At 48.4% G+C, this 17,223-nt stretch overlaps 1 protein-coding gene across 2 annotated transcripts in view; it reads left to right on the top strand.

Annotated features, from left to right (window-relative positions):
* The window catches only part of LOC144792346 (clustered mitochondria protein homolog), a 487,620-nt gene that overhangs the window by 394,037 nt on the left and 76,360 nt on the right, over window positions 1-17,223 (top strand). For both annotated transcript variants that reach the window (XM_078667308.1, XM_078667307.1), the window contains exons 17-18: window positions 741-825; window positions 6,503-6,656. In XM_078667308.1, coding sequence (XP_078523434.1) covers window positions 741-825; window positions 6,503-6,656 — 239 coding nt within the window. The remainder of the gene's footprint in view (window positions 1-740; window positions 826-6,502; window positions 6,657-17,223) is intronic.

Here is a 17,223-nt window from a genome sequence, read left to right on the forward strand (position 1 = left end):
AGGTGGAGTTCCTTACAGGGAGTTAGCATTGCTTTTAAACTTAATTATTCTACAGAGAGGCCTCCTTTACTTGTTAGGTAAACAGTTGCGTTTGAGGGTAGATCTCCTAGTGCATGCTTATATGGCAGCATGCTGTCCCTTCTGCCCCCACATTGTTGCCCATACTAGGAAACACTGGACTGCAGCCGGGATTTGGTTCCCCAAGAGAGCCGTCAACCGAGTTTAACCTTCTCAAATATGTCCCTTAAACCATGGTGAATTCATTATCCCAATTTTAGTAGCTGCAGGCTGTCAGCTATGCTATTTGAAAAGCTGTCTACCTCTTTAGGGAAAGTGCACAATTCACAAACTTTTTTGCTTTGAGTAAATGTCTGTCACTAATGTATATTCAGGAGTGAGTTACATCTAATCTAAGAGTATAACGCAACTATTGACAGAAAAGCTTCGTGAATCGGGCCCTGATGTAGAAAGACAATGTTGGCATTATTGAATTTAATTTAGTAAGTTTAGATCATAAAATAGAACATTTCCAAGAGCACTTTATATCATTTCATTGCAATGCAACTTTATAAAAACATTTCATGGATAAGACAGCTTTGAAATGTTGATCTTTTTACATTGAAATTGACGAGGTAATCATCTACAACGCTTCTTCCTTCAGAAGTTGACTCCTTTTGCCGAAAGCATATACCACAACAGCTTGCTATTTTGTCCGTTAATGTTCAGATATGTTTTTTTAGTGATGGAGTGGACCAGCTTGTTAAGGAGTTTAGCATCCAGAAAATGACACTACTACGAGCGTTCTGCGTGAAAGCTGGAATTCAGGTACTTTGAATTATGCAAGTTTACAAACATGATATTACATCTCATAACGTCGCCTCACTTCCATTGTGTCCATGTTCAATAATTTATAATATAATTTAAAATTATGTCAGATTACTATCTGTAGCGTTCTAGTGTTTCACGGGTCTCGGCTGAGACCCGGAAACACCACCACACTTTGTATCACCTTCTGGCCAGGCGTGGCCAGAAGGCTATAAATAAACGGACGGTCGCCGCTCGTGGCTTCCTGTCCAACTATCCTTCCAATATTGTATGTGTCTGTTATTGCCAACCGACCCCTCCAATATCCTGTACCTGTGGCCCCCAGTGTGTCCCCCAGCTCCCCCACACTGGTGACGAGGGCGGAGCGGTGGTGTTTGAACCCTGGCTGCGGAGCGGGGAGATCCTGATTGCTTCGGCGTAGCTCTGGTGCCGTGTGTTGTCCGCTGTGATGACATCGGGATAGTGGTGGCGGTCATCGGTGCTCCGGTAAGCAGCGTGTGCAAGGCTGCGTGAGGACCGGAGCGCGAGGAAGACGGCGGGAGTACATTGAAGCGGCGTGGACGTGTGGTGAGAGCCCGGCTGCAGCGATTGGTGGTGCGCGCATGCGCAGTGCTCCTGAGGCCTACCCTGAGGCGGAGGTACGCGAGGAGGCCCTGGCTTTGGCGGGAGACGGCGGTGCAGTCGCCGAGTAACAGACATAGAGCCCAACAAGTGGGAGAGCATCCATTGTGGACAGCAGAGTGTGCCGTGCCTGTCAGCCCCCAGGAAAAAGACTGCCAACAAGCATTGGTAGCGGACACAGAAAAAAAATTAAGAACTTTTTTGAGTAGTGGAAGACCTTGGGCTCAAGTGGACACCAATTAAAGTGGGGCACAGATAAATGTGGTGAAATACTGTAAGGTGGCGCAACAGCACAAAACGAAGCCAAAGAGAGAGAAAGCAGCAGGGCGCCATTATCTACATCAAGCACCACGTGCTGTCCAAACACGAGGCAGAGAATAAAGGCACTGGCTTAAGATTCTGCAAGCATGTCGGTGCAGCAGGACGCAGCAAATGCAGGCGGGCCACAACAAGTGGTGGCCCCGGCACAGAGAGTGGGACCAGCAGGGCAACAGGCAGTAGGAGCAGTAATCCAACAGTCGCCACACGCCCAAATCAACCCCATTCCTCCATTTAGTGCGTTGGCAGACCCAGGCACAGCAGCGCCACGCTGGGGAGTGTGGCTAAGTCGCCTGAACAACTACTTCACAGCAACGAGGGAAAAAGACAATGAGGTCAAAAGGTCCCTGCTACTGCATTTTGGTGACGATGAGCTCTACAAGCTATTCTTACATCTGCCTAACACGGGAGCGGCAACAGACTACGATGGAGCAGTCCAAGCACTGAATGCGCATTTCGATCCACAGTTGAATCCCCATTACGAAAGGTTCAAGTTCAGACAGTCCCGGCAAAGAGAAGGGGAGACGATGGATGCATTTCATGCCCGACTGAGAGAGCTAGTAAGTACATGCCCGGATGATGATCAAGAAAAAGAAGTAACGGCGCAATTAATACAGGGATGCAAAAACAAACACCTAAGGACACTGATTTTGAGGCAACCCCGCATAACGCTGGATGAAATATTAATGCTGGCCCGGTCTCATGAATTATCTGATGCACGAGCCGCAGCGATGGAATCAGCCATCAATCCGTCAGCAAGCTCCGAAGCGACAGTCAAAACGGAGAGAGTCGATGCGGTACGGAGCTCTAACCAGGGGGGCAGAGGAAGATGGCCAACCAGGACACAGAGACGATCACAGTGTGGTTCCTGTGGATATGAAAAGCACAACCGAGACAGCTGCCCGGCATGTGGCAAAACATGTGACAAGTGTGAAGGAAGTAACCACTTTGCCAGCGTATGCAGAGGTGGGGCGAGAGGGACATCTCGAGGACAAAGAGCAGAAGGGAGGAGACCACCAACCAAAGCAGTTCGGCAGCTAGCGCTAGAGGACACACGAGATAGTTACCCGATGAGGGGGAACAGGACACCATCCCGTCACCCGAATCGGCTGGATGACTCATCAACAGAAGATGAGGATGAATGCTACTATGTCTCCTTTGTAAGTGAGCTCAAAAGGCGGCGTCGGCCACAACCCAAGTGTCAGATCCAGATCGATGGGTCGACGGTGACAGGAGTCATAGACACCGGCGCCACGATCAATGTCATGGGTATCCAGCATTACAACGCGCTAAGACCAAAACCTCAACTAGTACCGTCAAGAGCACGCATCCTCACCTATGGAAGCAAGACGCCGTTACCGTTAAAAGGGAAGATGACAGTACAGGTGAAGGCCGAGGATCAGGAACTGATGACGACCTTTCATGTAATTGATAGAGAGGCAGACCTGCTAGTTGGCAGTCACACGGCAGAAGACCTCCACTTAATTGCCTTTGCGAATGCGGTCAAGGCGCTACACACCGAGGAGATCCTCCAATTATTCCCATCACTGTTCCAAGGTCTGGGCACCATAAAGAGGCCACCAGTCAAGCTACATATCGACAAGGCCATACAACCAGTCGCTTTAAGGCATAGGAGGATACCATTTAATCTTCGGACGGCAGTAGAGCAGGAACTGATCACACTAGAAGAACAAGGGGTAATTGAAAAAGTGACGGGACCGACACCATGGGTGTCGCCCATGGTGATTGCCGAGAAGCCTAGACAACCGGGAAAAATCCAAATATGCATCGACATTAGGATGCCAAACAAGGCAATCAAAAGAGAGAGACATCTCACTCCCACAGTGGATGACATATTAACGGACTTAAATGGGGCGCAATGGTTCTCCAAGTTGGATCTTAATGCGGGGTACCATCAACTGAAACTGGCGGAAGAAAGCCGGTACATCACGACATTTTCTACGCATCTAGGCCTAAGGAGGTACAAGAGGCTCAATTTTGGAATAACATCGGCAGCTGAAATCTTTCAGAACACTATCAGAGAAATTCTATCGGGACTTAATGGTGTGTTAAACGTCAGTGATGACATACTCATCCATGCCAAGACCAGCGAGGAACATCACAGAAGGCTGAAGGCCACACTGAAGAGGTTGGCAGAGTTTGGGGTCACGCTACACAAAGAAAAATTTCAGTTTTTCAAGCAGTCCATAGAATTCTTTGGGTACGTGTTCGGAGCGGAAGGAGTTAAAGTAGATCCACGGAAATCAAATGCAATCAAGAATGCCCCAGCCCCAACCACGGCGTCGGAAGTGAGAAGCTTCATGGGGATGGCACAATACTGTGCCCGGTTCATCCCACAGCTTGCCACCATTGCTGAACCGCTGAGGAACTTAACTAAAAAGGAGAACCCATGGAGGTGGTCACGGATGGAAGAAGAAGCTTTCAACAAGATAAAAGCAGCGCTGCTGGACAGCACGACGATGGCTTACTTTGACACGGCTCGTCAAACGGAAATACTTGTAGACGCAAGTCCAGTTGGACTAGGGGCGTTATTGACACAAGAAGCAGAACCTGGAACATGGGTGCCACTGGCGTTTGCAAGCAAAGCGCTAACAGCTACGGAAGCCAGATACTCACAAATTGAAAGAGAGGCGCTGGCTGTGAAGTGGGCTTGTAATTACTTCCATTTATACATCACGGGACAACCCTTCCGAATGGTCACGGACCATCAGCCACTAGTGCCCTTGTTCAAAGGTACGGCCCCACATCCCCCGCCAAGGATCGAGAGATGGGCCATCCAAGTTCAACACTACCAAATGGATCTAGTCTACAGACCAGGAGCCAAGAACCCAGCGGATTTCCTGTCAAGACACCCCCAGGTAAAAGTAGGAGAGACTTTGGATCAGGAAACGAAGACCGAAGATTATGTAGACATGGTGGCTCAACTGTCGTGCCCTCAGGCCCTAGCACTGGAAGACATTGTAGCTCAGTATGGGGAAGATGCCGTCATCATGAGAGTCAAAATGGCCATAGACACCGGATCGTGGGAGAACTTTTTGCGGAATGTGAGTGACTGGGATGAAGCAGATAGGATAAGGCTGTCCCAGTTCTGGAAAATACACAATGAACTGAGTAGAGCGAACAATGGGCTGATTCTTAGAGGAATGAGAGTAGTGATTCCCCGCACTCTGCAAGACCGAGCGACACTACTTGCTCACGAAGGACATCAAGGAACAAAACGGATGAAGTCTCGAATGCGAGAAAAAGTGTGGTTTCCTCACATGGACGAAAAAGTGGATGAACTAGTAAAGAACTGCCGAGCTTGCCAATTGACCAGTCTTCCGGAAGCGCCAGCATCCGTCATAACGGAAGAACCACCCCCAGCACCCTGGACATGGGTCAGTCTAGACTTTGGGAGCTCCCCAGACGGGAGAGTGACTGTAGTACTAGTCGACAGTTACACGAAATACCCAGTGGTGGAGGTTGCCCAATCCACAAGTTTCTCAAACATCCAACCAATACTTAGTAAAATATTTGCAATGTTTGTTATCCCGCAGGTGTTGAAAACGGACAATGGACCCCCATTTCAAGGATATGAGTTCAAAGAGTTCCTTCAAGGACTAGGAATAATACACCGAAGGATCACACCTCAATGGCCTCAAGCCAATGGGGAGGCAGAAAGGTTTATGAGGACTGTGAACAAGACTCTGAGAATTGCACTGGTAGAGGGGGCAGATCCCGAAGCAGCCTTACAGCTATTCCTGAGGGAGTACAGAAGCACCCCGCACGGTACCACCCAGAGATCCCCGTGGTCGTTGATGTTTGCGGGACCCAGGCGTGATCTGCTGCCAACAGCAGAGAACTGGACGCCGGAGCCATACTCACCAGCTAAGGCTCATGAGAGAAGGAGAAGAACGAATGAGAAGGCAAGCTACAAGAGGCGGGCGCAGGACAGAATATTGGCTCCTGGTGATGCGGTGCTGGTGAGGACGCGTCGCCCAGGAGGAAAATTCAAGACCCCGTATGAAGTGGAACCATGGACGGTCATGGCAACCAAAGGTACCGCTGTGACTGCACAGAAGAATGGAGAAGAGATTACCAGGAATGTATCATGGTTTAAACGGATTCCATCAAAAGAGGAAAATCATGAGGAAGGTGAAGGACCTGCCGCTGAAGTAGCTAGCCATTCCGACGAGGGGCCGGTGTCCCATGAGAGCGAGGAGAATACCAACAATCCATCACCTCTCCGGAGAAGAGAACACGAACCAATGATCACCCGAGGGCGGAGCTATCACAACTTGCGACCGAATCCCAGACCCAATCGTATGCTGGCAGATTTTGCGTGTTGACTTTGCAATGTGGTGAGAAAGAAAAGAAAGTTGAACACTAACTTGGGAAGGGATGTAGCGTTCCAGTGTTTCACGGGTCTCGGCTGAGACCCGGAAACACCACCACACTTTGTATCACCTTCTGGCCAGGCGTGGCCAGAAGGCTATAAATAAACGGACGGTCGCCGCTCGTGGCTTCCTGTCCAACTATCCTTCCAATAGTGTATGTGTCTGTTATTGCCAACCGACCCATCCAATATCCTGTACCTGTGGCCCCCAGTGTGTCCCCCAGCTCCCCTACACTATCCTCACCATCAATATTATGTTGCATGCCGAGTGCTTTTCGTTTGTCTCCCTCCCACTGTCGATATTATACAACACTCACTTGTCCTGACCTTTTGTTTCATTAGATCTCACTACGAGAATACAACTTTGACAGCCGTCATAAGCCTGCAGTCACTGAGGAAGACATACTTAACATGTTTCCTGTTGTCAAACATATCACTGTTCATGCAAAGGATGCAACAAGGGTGCTTCAAACTGCTAAAACGACCATCCAACAAGGTAAGCTTTTATTTTAAAAAGGCAGTCATTTCGTTAACCACTTACGCAGGAGATGCCTTGGAGAAGTGTATCCTCACCACGTTATTTTTTTTTATTTAAAGAAGCACCCAAACTGCATTTTCTAGAGGTGTTTACAAGCAAAGATACACTTCCCAGTTGGAAACTGCGTGGCATGCCCTATTCGCCAATGAAACTATTTGAGCCCTTTACTCTTGTTATGAGCAAAAAGTAGACCATCACTTATCTTTGCTAAAGGTGCAAATGGAACATGTCGATACTGGCACTGGGAGTTTCTCAGCAGATTAAAAAGTAGGTTTGGCGAACCATTAGCTTTCAGTTTCCAATATAGACATTTAAACTACGCAGGCAGTCCCAACCACTGCAAATATTTCATGGAGGTGAAAGGTTAGTAGAAACCCATTCATTCATTGACCCCAAAAGTGGAAGAGGATGGAGAATGTTGCAGCAGGAAAGCCTAAAGCTGCATTTCCAACCAGGATGTATATTTCTAGTTGAGGGCACAGGTCAGAAATATGGATACAATGATCACTGTTTCTTTAAAAAATATATTTAACACAGGCTTATTTCTGTTTGGCTCCCTTTATTTTCCTTCCCTGACGCTACTCCACTTCTCTCATCATCTCTCAAATTACGAGGCAAATCCCTTTAATGAATGAATAATTGTAATTTAAACTGCACAGTGGATTTCCAAGAAGCCTCCCTGCACTAAAAGCCTATAGAAAGGGATTGTAACTTTAAGCTCCCTGAAAAGGTGAGTTTTCAATGATGCCTTGAAAGCCCTTTATGTATCTAAATCTCTAAGCGCTTTAGGAAGCATGTTCCAGCTTTTTGCTGTCAGCTAGGCGAAGGAACGTCCTCCCAACCCATCCTTATGTATCATAGGAATACACACCAAACACCCTGGTTGGAGAAACGTAAAGCCCTACTAGGGTCATACTTTTTAAATCTCTTTTGTAAGTGAGGAGGGCCAGAGTGATGTAAGGCTCTATAAGTGATTGTCATTTTCACCCCTCTCATAATTTCAGTTCTGTAAACAAAGCCTCCATTGGCTCCAGAGTTGATTATATAGCTCTCTTCTTGATTGCATTCCCACTGCATGCCCTGGTGAATCATCATCAGGGCACGGCCCACTCATGTCTGGTCTTGAGAAATAAAATTGTTTCTCATGCTCAAAGAAACATCTTATCTGACCCCCAAGTAAAATCTCACCAACTCTCATCGAAGCAAAAACTCTGTTCAATTGATGATTTGGTGTTAAAAAAAGACAAACTCTCCTTAAAAGCAGTTTCTGCTGCGGTTTGAAGAAGAGATGTTTCTCTGTATTTTCATTTGCTTCTTGCCAGATATCTCCTCTATCAAATATCGTCTCTAAACCCACCTGCTTGTCCAGTCTACTAACTCTTTCCCCCCAATATACACAATTCGTCAATATATCTAATCACTGAAACAAAAGCAGTAATCTACACTGGCTTCTCCATCTGCCTTCATTAATTCTTATCCATTATTGTTGTTTCTATTTTCGAAATGTTTTCTTATTTTGTTGTTTAGCTCTCCACTTCCTACAAGTGAAGCAACACTATAGAAACATTCTAAATAATAAATAAATGCTCGCTCAGGTAAGGCCATCTTCTTATATTGTGCCCCCTTATGTGCCATAAAAGTTACTTTAGTGACTAGATGCCCTCCAAGTTTCCCGTACTATGGAGCACTGATAAAATCATTGCTTAGTTGGTTTAAGCTCTTCAAAGATTTGAGATCTGGTTGTCCATCAATGAATTATTTGCATTAGGTGACATGTGAAACTGAGATCACTCTGATCAAGCACAGATATCAGACAGTGCAACAACCATTCAATGTTGGCAAGTAAAAGACGTTTTGTATTCCTTCTCCAAGTGCATAGGGAAACACAGTGGTTGTTTTATGTCCGTAACCAGATTCTTGCAAAGTGTAAGAATGAGATTTGTTTTTAAGGGCGTTGTAAGGGAGATTGCACTGCTACAAGACAGTAATTCATGTAGAGTTGTAGACAAAACTTAAACAGTTGAATTTTGTGTGACTGTGATATTACTTATCTGGATATCTTCTGGCAAATAAGTGGGAGATTTGTATTTAGGGTATTTAGGATATGTAGTTGACTTTTGGCCAAAGCACAGTATACATTTTTCAGACTGACGAGTTATTTTATAGCAATTGTTGTTTGAACATGAAATACCTTGAAAAAACAAGAGACAATAGGTGTTTTGCAAGACAGGAACGGTTCGTTTAATTAAACAATGCGGCCTGAGCACACTCTCAGGCATAGGAGCACAATTACAGGCATAGGGTCTGAGGACTGTCTCAATTTACAATCACTCTAGACTTTTATACAGTTTGTTGTTCATAATAAAATGTGACCGACTATCCTTTTTTGGTAAGGAGTGTGTACCACTGTCTTTGGAGTCATAAATTGAGGTATTGGACGAGGAATCCAGGTGGGCTTCGACCTTGCATGGACACAATGCGGCAAGATGGTAACAAGTCCAGATGTCCGGCATGGGGAGCACATGATCACTGCATGTACTGTGTGTGCTGTGTCTTGATTGACTAAGTGCTCCTAACTTCATGTGCCATCTAACTTTATGTGTTTTGGCAACGTGCCCACGCCTCCGGCCACGTGTGCTTTATTGGAGCCAATCTCCCTGGACCATTGTGGTTTCGATGTGCCTATCTGTGGGATTGATCTGAGATTTCCTGTTTGTGTGTTTGTCTGCTGGCTAGGTGCCACTCCACCTGTGTTCTGTCAATAAGGGACCTCAGGCCTGGGCCTCAGGGCCTGCCTATCTATAGATTACTGTGACTGCGTTGCCATGGAGTTCACAAAGGGAAATACATCAATAAAGATGCAATTTTGTTTTGATGTATGAATGTATCATTATTCATATTGACATCAACTTTTTCAATATTAACATTCTCCCCACTAGTTGAATTTTCAACTACACTATCTAATCCATACTTCATGACAGGTATTTTATTGGGGGACTGTTGTTCTTTGGTTTTGACAATTATTACTTTCCCAGTTACTTGTATTCTTCCCAGTTTGCGGACTGCGTTTTTACAGCAAGAAATCCCCAATTGCACAGAGCCACCCACAAACAAGAACACAATCAAAACAGGTCACAATAATGTGCACAATCCGGAAAGCCACAGTGGGAACAAGGAGAACCAATTCGAGAACCACTCCTGCTCAGGGGCACCTCCCTCCTCATGCATGTTTCTTTCTAAACAGTGCACTGCTTGGATGGCAAGAATCAATGTCCCATTATTCAGGTCATTCCCTGGGATAAACTTGCAGCAGGATGCACCAATCTTGGCACGCCCCTCTGCCCCCATCGTGGCCATTAAGTGTAACACATACCGATGCTGCATCACCATAAGGCGACTTGCTCTCAGTTCTTCCTTGATCGAATTAAGGCAGAGATCAGTGGTGTTCATTGAGTCGGGGGGTTTCCTACCTCCAGGAATCTCTTCTCTGGGAATTCTCTGGGCCAAACAGTATCCTCCCCTATTGTGCCCTTCCTGTGCACCCTGTCTAACTCAGTTTGAATATCGCTAGGCTAGGTGAAAAGGTATAGAGCCATTGGGTTGGTCTCGAATCGGGTCAAATTCGTTCGTACTCTATGGGGTTCTACCTTGTTGGGCTAGATTTTGGTCCTGATTCTGCATAGGTATAATTGGAGAAGGCATTTCGCTTTTTCGGGGGCTACCTCTTGGGACAAGTAAAGTCTGTCTGTGCCTACTGCATGCGTTATCAGTGAACAGACGTAACACAACCTGGCTGATGTCTTAAATCCCACTGCGGTCATATGCTGATACCATGTGTTGTGTAAAAGAGCCCTGTATAGCGCATGTGGAAAGCTAGTGTATGGGTTGGTGTAATTATAAGTGACATGGGAGCGATCCCTCCCCAAGTACTGTAATAGTTTCTGAACAAACTCCATTTGGCCAGGTGGCTGTTTGGCAGCGGATAGGTGCTGCAGAACCTAAACTAGACAGAGGGTAAATAGAAGTGCAAAAATACAACTTGTGGTTGAACATTGCTGGTCTCTAAAGTGGATCCAGGGGAGATGTGTGTGATGCTCTGGTTATAGGGTGTTTCCGTTCAACAGTTCAATCATAAGGTTCACAGGCATCTCACAAGTTTGATTCACACACTTTAGATCTACGTTGGGATGATGATGTGGTAGCTGAAAGGTGGTGGACTTGGTGGTTCGATTGCAGACCTGTTGGATAAGACCTTGGTTAATTTGTTAAATCAGGAAAATCATTGCACCTGCACCGTTATTAATGATCGTTTCTTCGGGGTTTCATGTATTTCCCACAGGGGTGTGATCCCCACACCCCATTTTTTTTGTGGAGCCCCATAAGGCTGGAAAAAAGCTAAAAGGTGGCTTATGGGTAATCAGGCGGAATCAACTATTTTATGAGTCATTGTAATTAACTGGCTGTTTGAATTAGTGTTTTAGGGAGTATTCTTGTGATTATAGGGAAGGATCTGTCAGTTTTTATCTAGGGTTATATGGGCATCGCCAGTTTCCTGAGACCCAGTCTCTCCTTTTGTGTGACTAGAGTGCCATTGGTGCAGGTAACTTTCAACCTACGTGTGCACTGGACTGTACGAGGAGGGGCGTGTTAAGTGTTGTTGGTTGTAGCACCGTTACCCAAGATCACGTGTGTCTGCATGTGGTATGTAACCTGCCACTCCCATGTGACGCGAGATCTTTCGGTTCCACCCTTTCTCTAGAGGCTTCTCTTTTTTGGGCTAACTTTGCTCTACTTTTGTTGGGTTTTGGGCGCATCCCTAGATCTTGTGCAATCTTCACTTATCATGAGGTGGAGGGGATCGGAAGTCATTATGTGGTTCCCATGCATCCCTGAGCGCTGTCTCGTGGTCTCCGAGGTCAGGGCTTACTGCATCTCTGGATGGTGTATGTGACGTCTGGTGTGTTGGTCAGTTGCTAGGCCTAACACAGGGGTGAGCACATTCTGCGTTCTACTCTTGCCTGGAGCTGTGATGGACTTTGCTGCCCCACCTCCCCCAGGCACCCCTCTCTCCCTCGGACCACATCTCCTCAGATGTGTTTGGATCTGCGGTTCCTGGTTTGTGGCTATGGACTTCAAACTAGCATGTGTGCTTCTGTTGCATATTTTGGTGGGGTATGGCATGGTGACCAGACCTCAGATATTCACAAAACCTGAAGAAAAGAGCAGAAAACATCGCAGAGATCGTAAGAATGTAGGAAGCCCGTGGCCAAGGCCAGGAACCCTCACCAAACTTTCCCTAGGGGTGATAACTGGACCAGGCCTGTCTCACAACTCTGGGATGTCTGGCTAACCTGACGAACCTTTCAACTGAATCAGCGCTATGCTGGTGCCTCGTGCGTGTGCTGTGGAGGTTGTGGTACATTCACCATCCCAGGAGCACAGAAATCTTTGATCCCGCCACTTTAGGACAGCTTCTTTTTGAAACTGAAAAGGGGCCTCCATCTGGCTGGAGGCTTCTTCTTTTTGGGGATGCTGTTGGAAATACACGTCATACAGGAAACAAGGGTCCTGGGCCGAATGCACGAGAATGGAGAATTTTTTACCTGGTTATTGGAAACCATCCCAGTTGACTATGGATGCGAGGACCTGGGGGCCTGCTTTTTAAGTACTTGGTCTGGGAGCCAGTCCGACCCCTCGTCAGACTGCATGTTTGTCCATCCCTGAAGTGGGGGTGCAGCGGCTGACTGGCCTCCCTGCGGCTGAATGTAAGCGGAATTCGGATTTACATGGGTTTGATTTTCTAGATTAGAATTTTGTGGTAGCTGGCCCTGACCTTTAGACCTCTGTTCATGGTATGCCCCATTCTGCCAGGTGGCCTGTTCCATGGCAATAGTAACATTCCCCAAGGTCTGGTTGCTGTCAACCTCCCTGACCTCTGCTGCTATAGCTAGGTTGAAACCCTCTGGCGTTTCGCAGTGCAGCCCCCCTTGAACAATGGTGCCATTTGCACGTTCGCGGCCAAAGCTGCCCCCTCAAAGGCGGTCTTTTTAATTTTTAGTTGGACTAATTTAGCAATATGTGAGAGAGTGCTTCCTTTGACATGGTTAGCCACCTACCCCCCCACTTTTTTCCTGAAAATTGATGTGGTTTCAGTTGAGTGCGCAGGGTCCCTGCCAACCAGGTCCCCTGTCCCAGTGCTTCTTCCCAAGAACTATTCCACAATTGGCTCTTCAGGTCCCCTGTAAGTCCCTAGTAAATGGTTTCTGGGTAGGTAGGGCATTGAGAGTGAAGAGGGTCCCCTCACCTAAGCCATGCAGACTGCCACTGCAGCATGCATGGCCAGGTGCAGACAAAATGACAAAATCAATATGGTACACTGCCTAAGGTATAGGTAAGTCACCCCTTTATCAGGCCTTACAGCCCCTAAGTCAGGGTGCACTATATCACAGGAGTGGGTGCATCTGCATGAGAAGATATGCCCCTACAATATTTAAGTCTATTCTTAGATATTGTAAGTGCCAGGGAAAGGATAGAAAGTACATGGGCTGGAAACTCGACAACTCAAGTTCCCCGTCACCATTATGGCTTCTCTGGCCCCAGGAGTATTTGGTGCCAAACTACACCTCTCAATAAACCAACATTGATAACAGTGTGGGATTTATTGAATCATGTACTCAGAGGGCACCTCAGAGTTGCCTCCTGAAAACCTACCAACCCTGGTGTGAAGCCTACCACCACCAGGGATGTTTCTGGACCCCTGGGTTAAGAGCCCCTGCTCTCTGGGACCAGAAAGAAAGGACTTCTTGGGCAGAGGTGTCACTCCTCCTACTCCAGGTTGGTCACAGTGCTTGGGAGGGAATCTTCAAAATCCAGCATTGGCTGATCTCTCCTGGACTCCACAATGATGCCTGCAGTGTGAATCCAAAGCGACCACAACAAGCTCCGGTAAGAGAAACCCAATGTCAACTGACACCCCTGACCCGAAGCCCTTGGGCCTTGAGGAGCTAGACTGATGGTGTCCCTGCTACCTACAGCATTCCAACTTACCTCTGCTGTTGCTGATGTTCTTCGTGAAGCCTCCAGTTCAACACCGGCAGCCTGCTTTCAAAACTAAGATTCTCCATTTACTTGCATTTAGTGCCTAACAATATGTTTGTACCCTGCACCCGACCGTCCCTTTGCTTCTGCTGGTGTATGTTTGGTGCTGCATTTTGGCTCCTGTGCATGCCTAAATCACTAAAGCTTGAGCCCTGAAGCCGCTTCACTTACCTGCAAGAAGTGTGTTTTCAAGCACTCCCAGTCTCCATTGGGTAACATTGGGCCTGAACTTTAACTTTGACCTCTGCACCTTGGTGGTGCAGTGTTTGTGCTGACCTAAACCTTGCACTCTGCTGACCCTGTAATCCGATGACTCAATTTGTAAGTAGTTTACTCAACTACAAAATCGTATAGTTGTTTTCCTCCATAGGTTAACATTGCAAAGACTGAAAATTGCACTGTGTCCACTTTTGGAATTAAAAGGAATTCCTATTTAAAAACATGCTTATCTTTTTGCATAGATCTTGGTCTTAAAATAGATCTTGAGCAAAGCTTATTTTTATAAAATTGGTGTGGATCTCCTGTTTGAGATATTTATTGGTAATTGTATATGCAACAAATGTCTTACACTCCTCTGTGTTAGAACTAAGGCTGCTCGCCCGCACTGTCACAAATAGAGCTCTTTGGATTTGCATCGAGCCCTGCACACTTCTGGGGGAATCCCTGGACTCTGTGCATTGTATAATCATCTAGTGGTTATACAGAGCCAGCTTCCCACACAGTGTCTCTCTAGGCTTGGTCATGTTTGGGGACCGCCCTTGTGGGTCACCGAGTGGCAGGTGTGTGTTTCTGTCCAGTCATCTCATACTCAGCCTTCCTTTCCGTGCGATCAGCGGGGACATTTCCAAGCGGTGGGATAGCTACATCTTCAGGTATCCTACTTGATGGCTTAGAGGGGTCCTTCAGCAGAGCACATGTACCCCATCGTGGCAAGCAACCTCGTCTCCACCGCATTCAGGCGCACAAAGGTGCTGTAGCAACAGCATTGTTTGACCGGTGTTTTAAAAGGTGCATGGAATTTAGCCGTGATGGCCATTGCCCTCACATGCCTTGCCCTCTTTTCTCGCTTTGTCCCAGGAGACCCACTGGGCCCGTGTGTAGCATAATCGAAAGGCTCTTCCTCCTTAACTACCCTACTAGTTGCAAACATTTTAGTCATTTTTAGGTCGAGGGACCGGAAGTCCGGAGAATTATTGTTGTTTAGTGTGGCAGCTTAAACCCGCCTCTGTCCTCGTCTCTCCTCCATTGGCTGGCTTCCTAAACGGAGGCCAGCCATTGGAGGAGAGAGCCGTCCCTCCAAAGAAGCTCCGTCTTTTTCGGATTTGGGGGCGTAAGTTTTGCTGTTCTTTAGACAGTGACGTTGTCTGTCACTCAAAACAGCAAAACACGCCCCCGAATCCGAAAATGGTCGGAAGCTTGTGGCCACCATTTTGCTGTTCGTTAATGATGAGGTAGGTCACCTGCTCTCGCTTTCCTCGTTCCCGCCGTCTATACTGCACCAACACGTCCCCTGTGAGGTCGCCTCTTCAGTCACCTTGCAGCCTCCCTCTCAGCCCCTGCAGACTCCCACCTCCCTACTCCCTTTCGCTCTCACCCGTCCTCACAGTCCGTAGCTCCCTGCTCCAGCAGGCTCCCTCTCGGCGCTTCTCGTCCTGCGCGCTCCTCTGCCCTGCAACCTCCCTGCACTCTCACTCCCAGCTCGCCTCCATCCAGTCTCCCTCCTCCCTTTACCCTCCCGTCCCCAGCAGTCTCTCTCAGATCTACCCATTGCTGTCCAACCTGCAGCTCTCCACTCGCTCCCAGCTCTCCGCCCTCTCTCTCTCTGCCTTCCGTCTCTCCTCCCGTCCCCTGCAGTCTCCGTCGCCGGCCTCCAGTCCCCTCCTCCCCGCAGCGCCCCCCGTCAGCCGGATGATTGTCTCCGGGGCCAGAGGAGGCGGGCCCGGCATGTTCCAGGGATGATGCTGGGCTCCGGGCAGGCTCTGGACAGCAGCAGGTTCCCGCTGCATCACCTGGTCTGGAGGAACCGACCCCTGGAGCTGGAGAAGGAGCTCAGCGCGCGGCAGGTGGGTGAGGGCGGGGCGTGGCCACAAGGCATGGGGGGGTGGGAACACTTGGGAGGGTGAGTGAAAGCAAATCTGGAGGGGGTGAGGGGTGGGGGTAAAGGGATCAGAGCGTATAAGGAAAACTAAGGTGAGGGTACCGGCGTGGTGTGTGGAGAGCACAGGTGTAAACGGCATAGATGTGAAGGCATGGGCGGGGGGTGGTTGGGGACTAAGCCTGGAGAATAAAGTCAAGGGGTGAATACGCTGACGGTGCTTCCGTGCCCATGGGTGGCGGTGAGGACGTGGGCATCAAAGGCCCGAACTGGGTGAGGCAGAGGCTGCAGCGGTTCCAAAGACATGTCTAGGTGCACATCTGGGCTGGGTACACGGGGAGCTGGATAGTCACACGGAGCAGAGTGACTGGTGTTAGAGCTGATCTGGATGAGGGACTATGTACCCTGGGGATGAGTGTCTGCCGTGGACCGGGCTAGATGAGAGACTGGCTTCCCCGGGTGGGCGTGTCCGGCTAGATGAGAGACTGGGTTCCCTGATGGGCGGGTGTCTGCTGAAGATCTGGCCAGATGAGAGACTAGGTACATGGGTGCATGTGTGTCTGCTGTTTATCTGGCTAGATGAGAGACTAAGGTAATTGGTGCGTGTGTGTCTGCTGGAGATCTGGCCAGATGAGAGACAAGATTCCCTGGTAGCTGTGTGTCTGTTGTAGATGTGCCTAAATGAAAGACTAGGTTGAGGGGACGTCTTCTGTAGGTCTGGCTAGATGAAAGACTAGGTTCACGGTCGGGTGTCTGCTGTAGCTCTGGCTTGATGAGAGACTGGGTTCACGTTGGCGGGGGGGAGGGTCTGCTGTAGAACTAGTCCATATGAGAAGCGGGGCGCAGAGTGAGAAGTGTGGAAGCTAAACGGAGGCCAGCCATTGGAGGAGAGAGCCATCCCTCCAAAGAAGCTCCGTCTTTTTTGGATTTGGGGGCGTAAGTTTTGCTGTTCTTTAGACAGTGACGTTGTCCGTCACTCAAAACAGCAAAACACGCCCCCGAATCCGAAAATGGTCGGAAGCTTGTGGCCGCCATTTTGCTGTTCGTTAAAGATGAGGTAGGTCGCCTGCTCTCGCTTTTCTCGTTCCCGCCGTCTATCCTGCATCAACCCGTCCCCTGTGAGGTCGCCTCTTCAGTCACCTTGCAGCCTCCCTCTCAGCCCCTGCAGACTCCCACCTCCCTACTCCCTTTCGCTCTCACCCGTCCTCCCAGTCCGTAGCTCCCTGCTCCGGCAGGCTCCCTCTCGGCACTTCACGTCCTGCGCGCTCCTCTGCCCTGTAACCTCCCTGCACTCTCACTCCCAGCGCGCCTCCATCCAGTCTCCCTCCTCCC

This window comes from Lissotriton helveticus, chromosome 11, assembly GCF_964261635.1.
Source record: "Lissotriton helveticus chromosome 11, aLisHel1.1, whole genome shotgun sequence".
Classification (NCBI taxonomy): domain Eukaryota; kingdom Metazoa; phylum Chordata; class Amphibia; order Caudata; family Salamandridae; genus Lissotriton; species Lissotriton helveticus.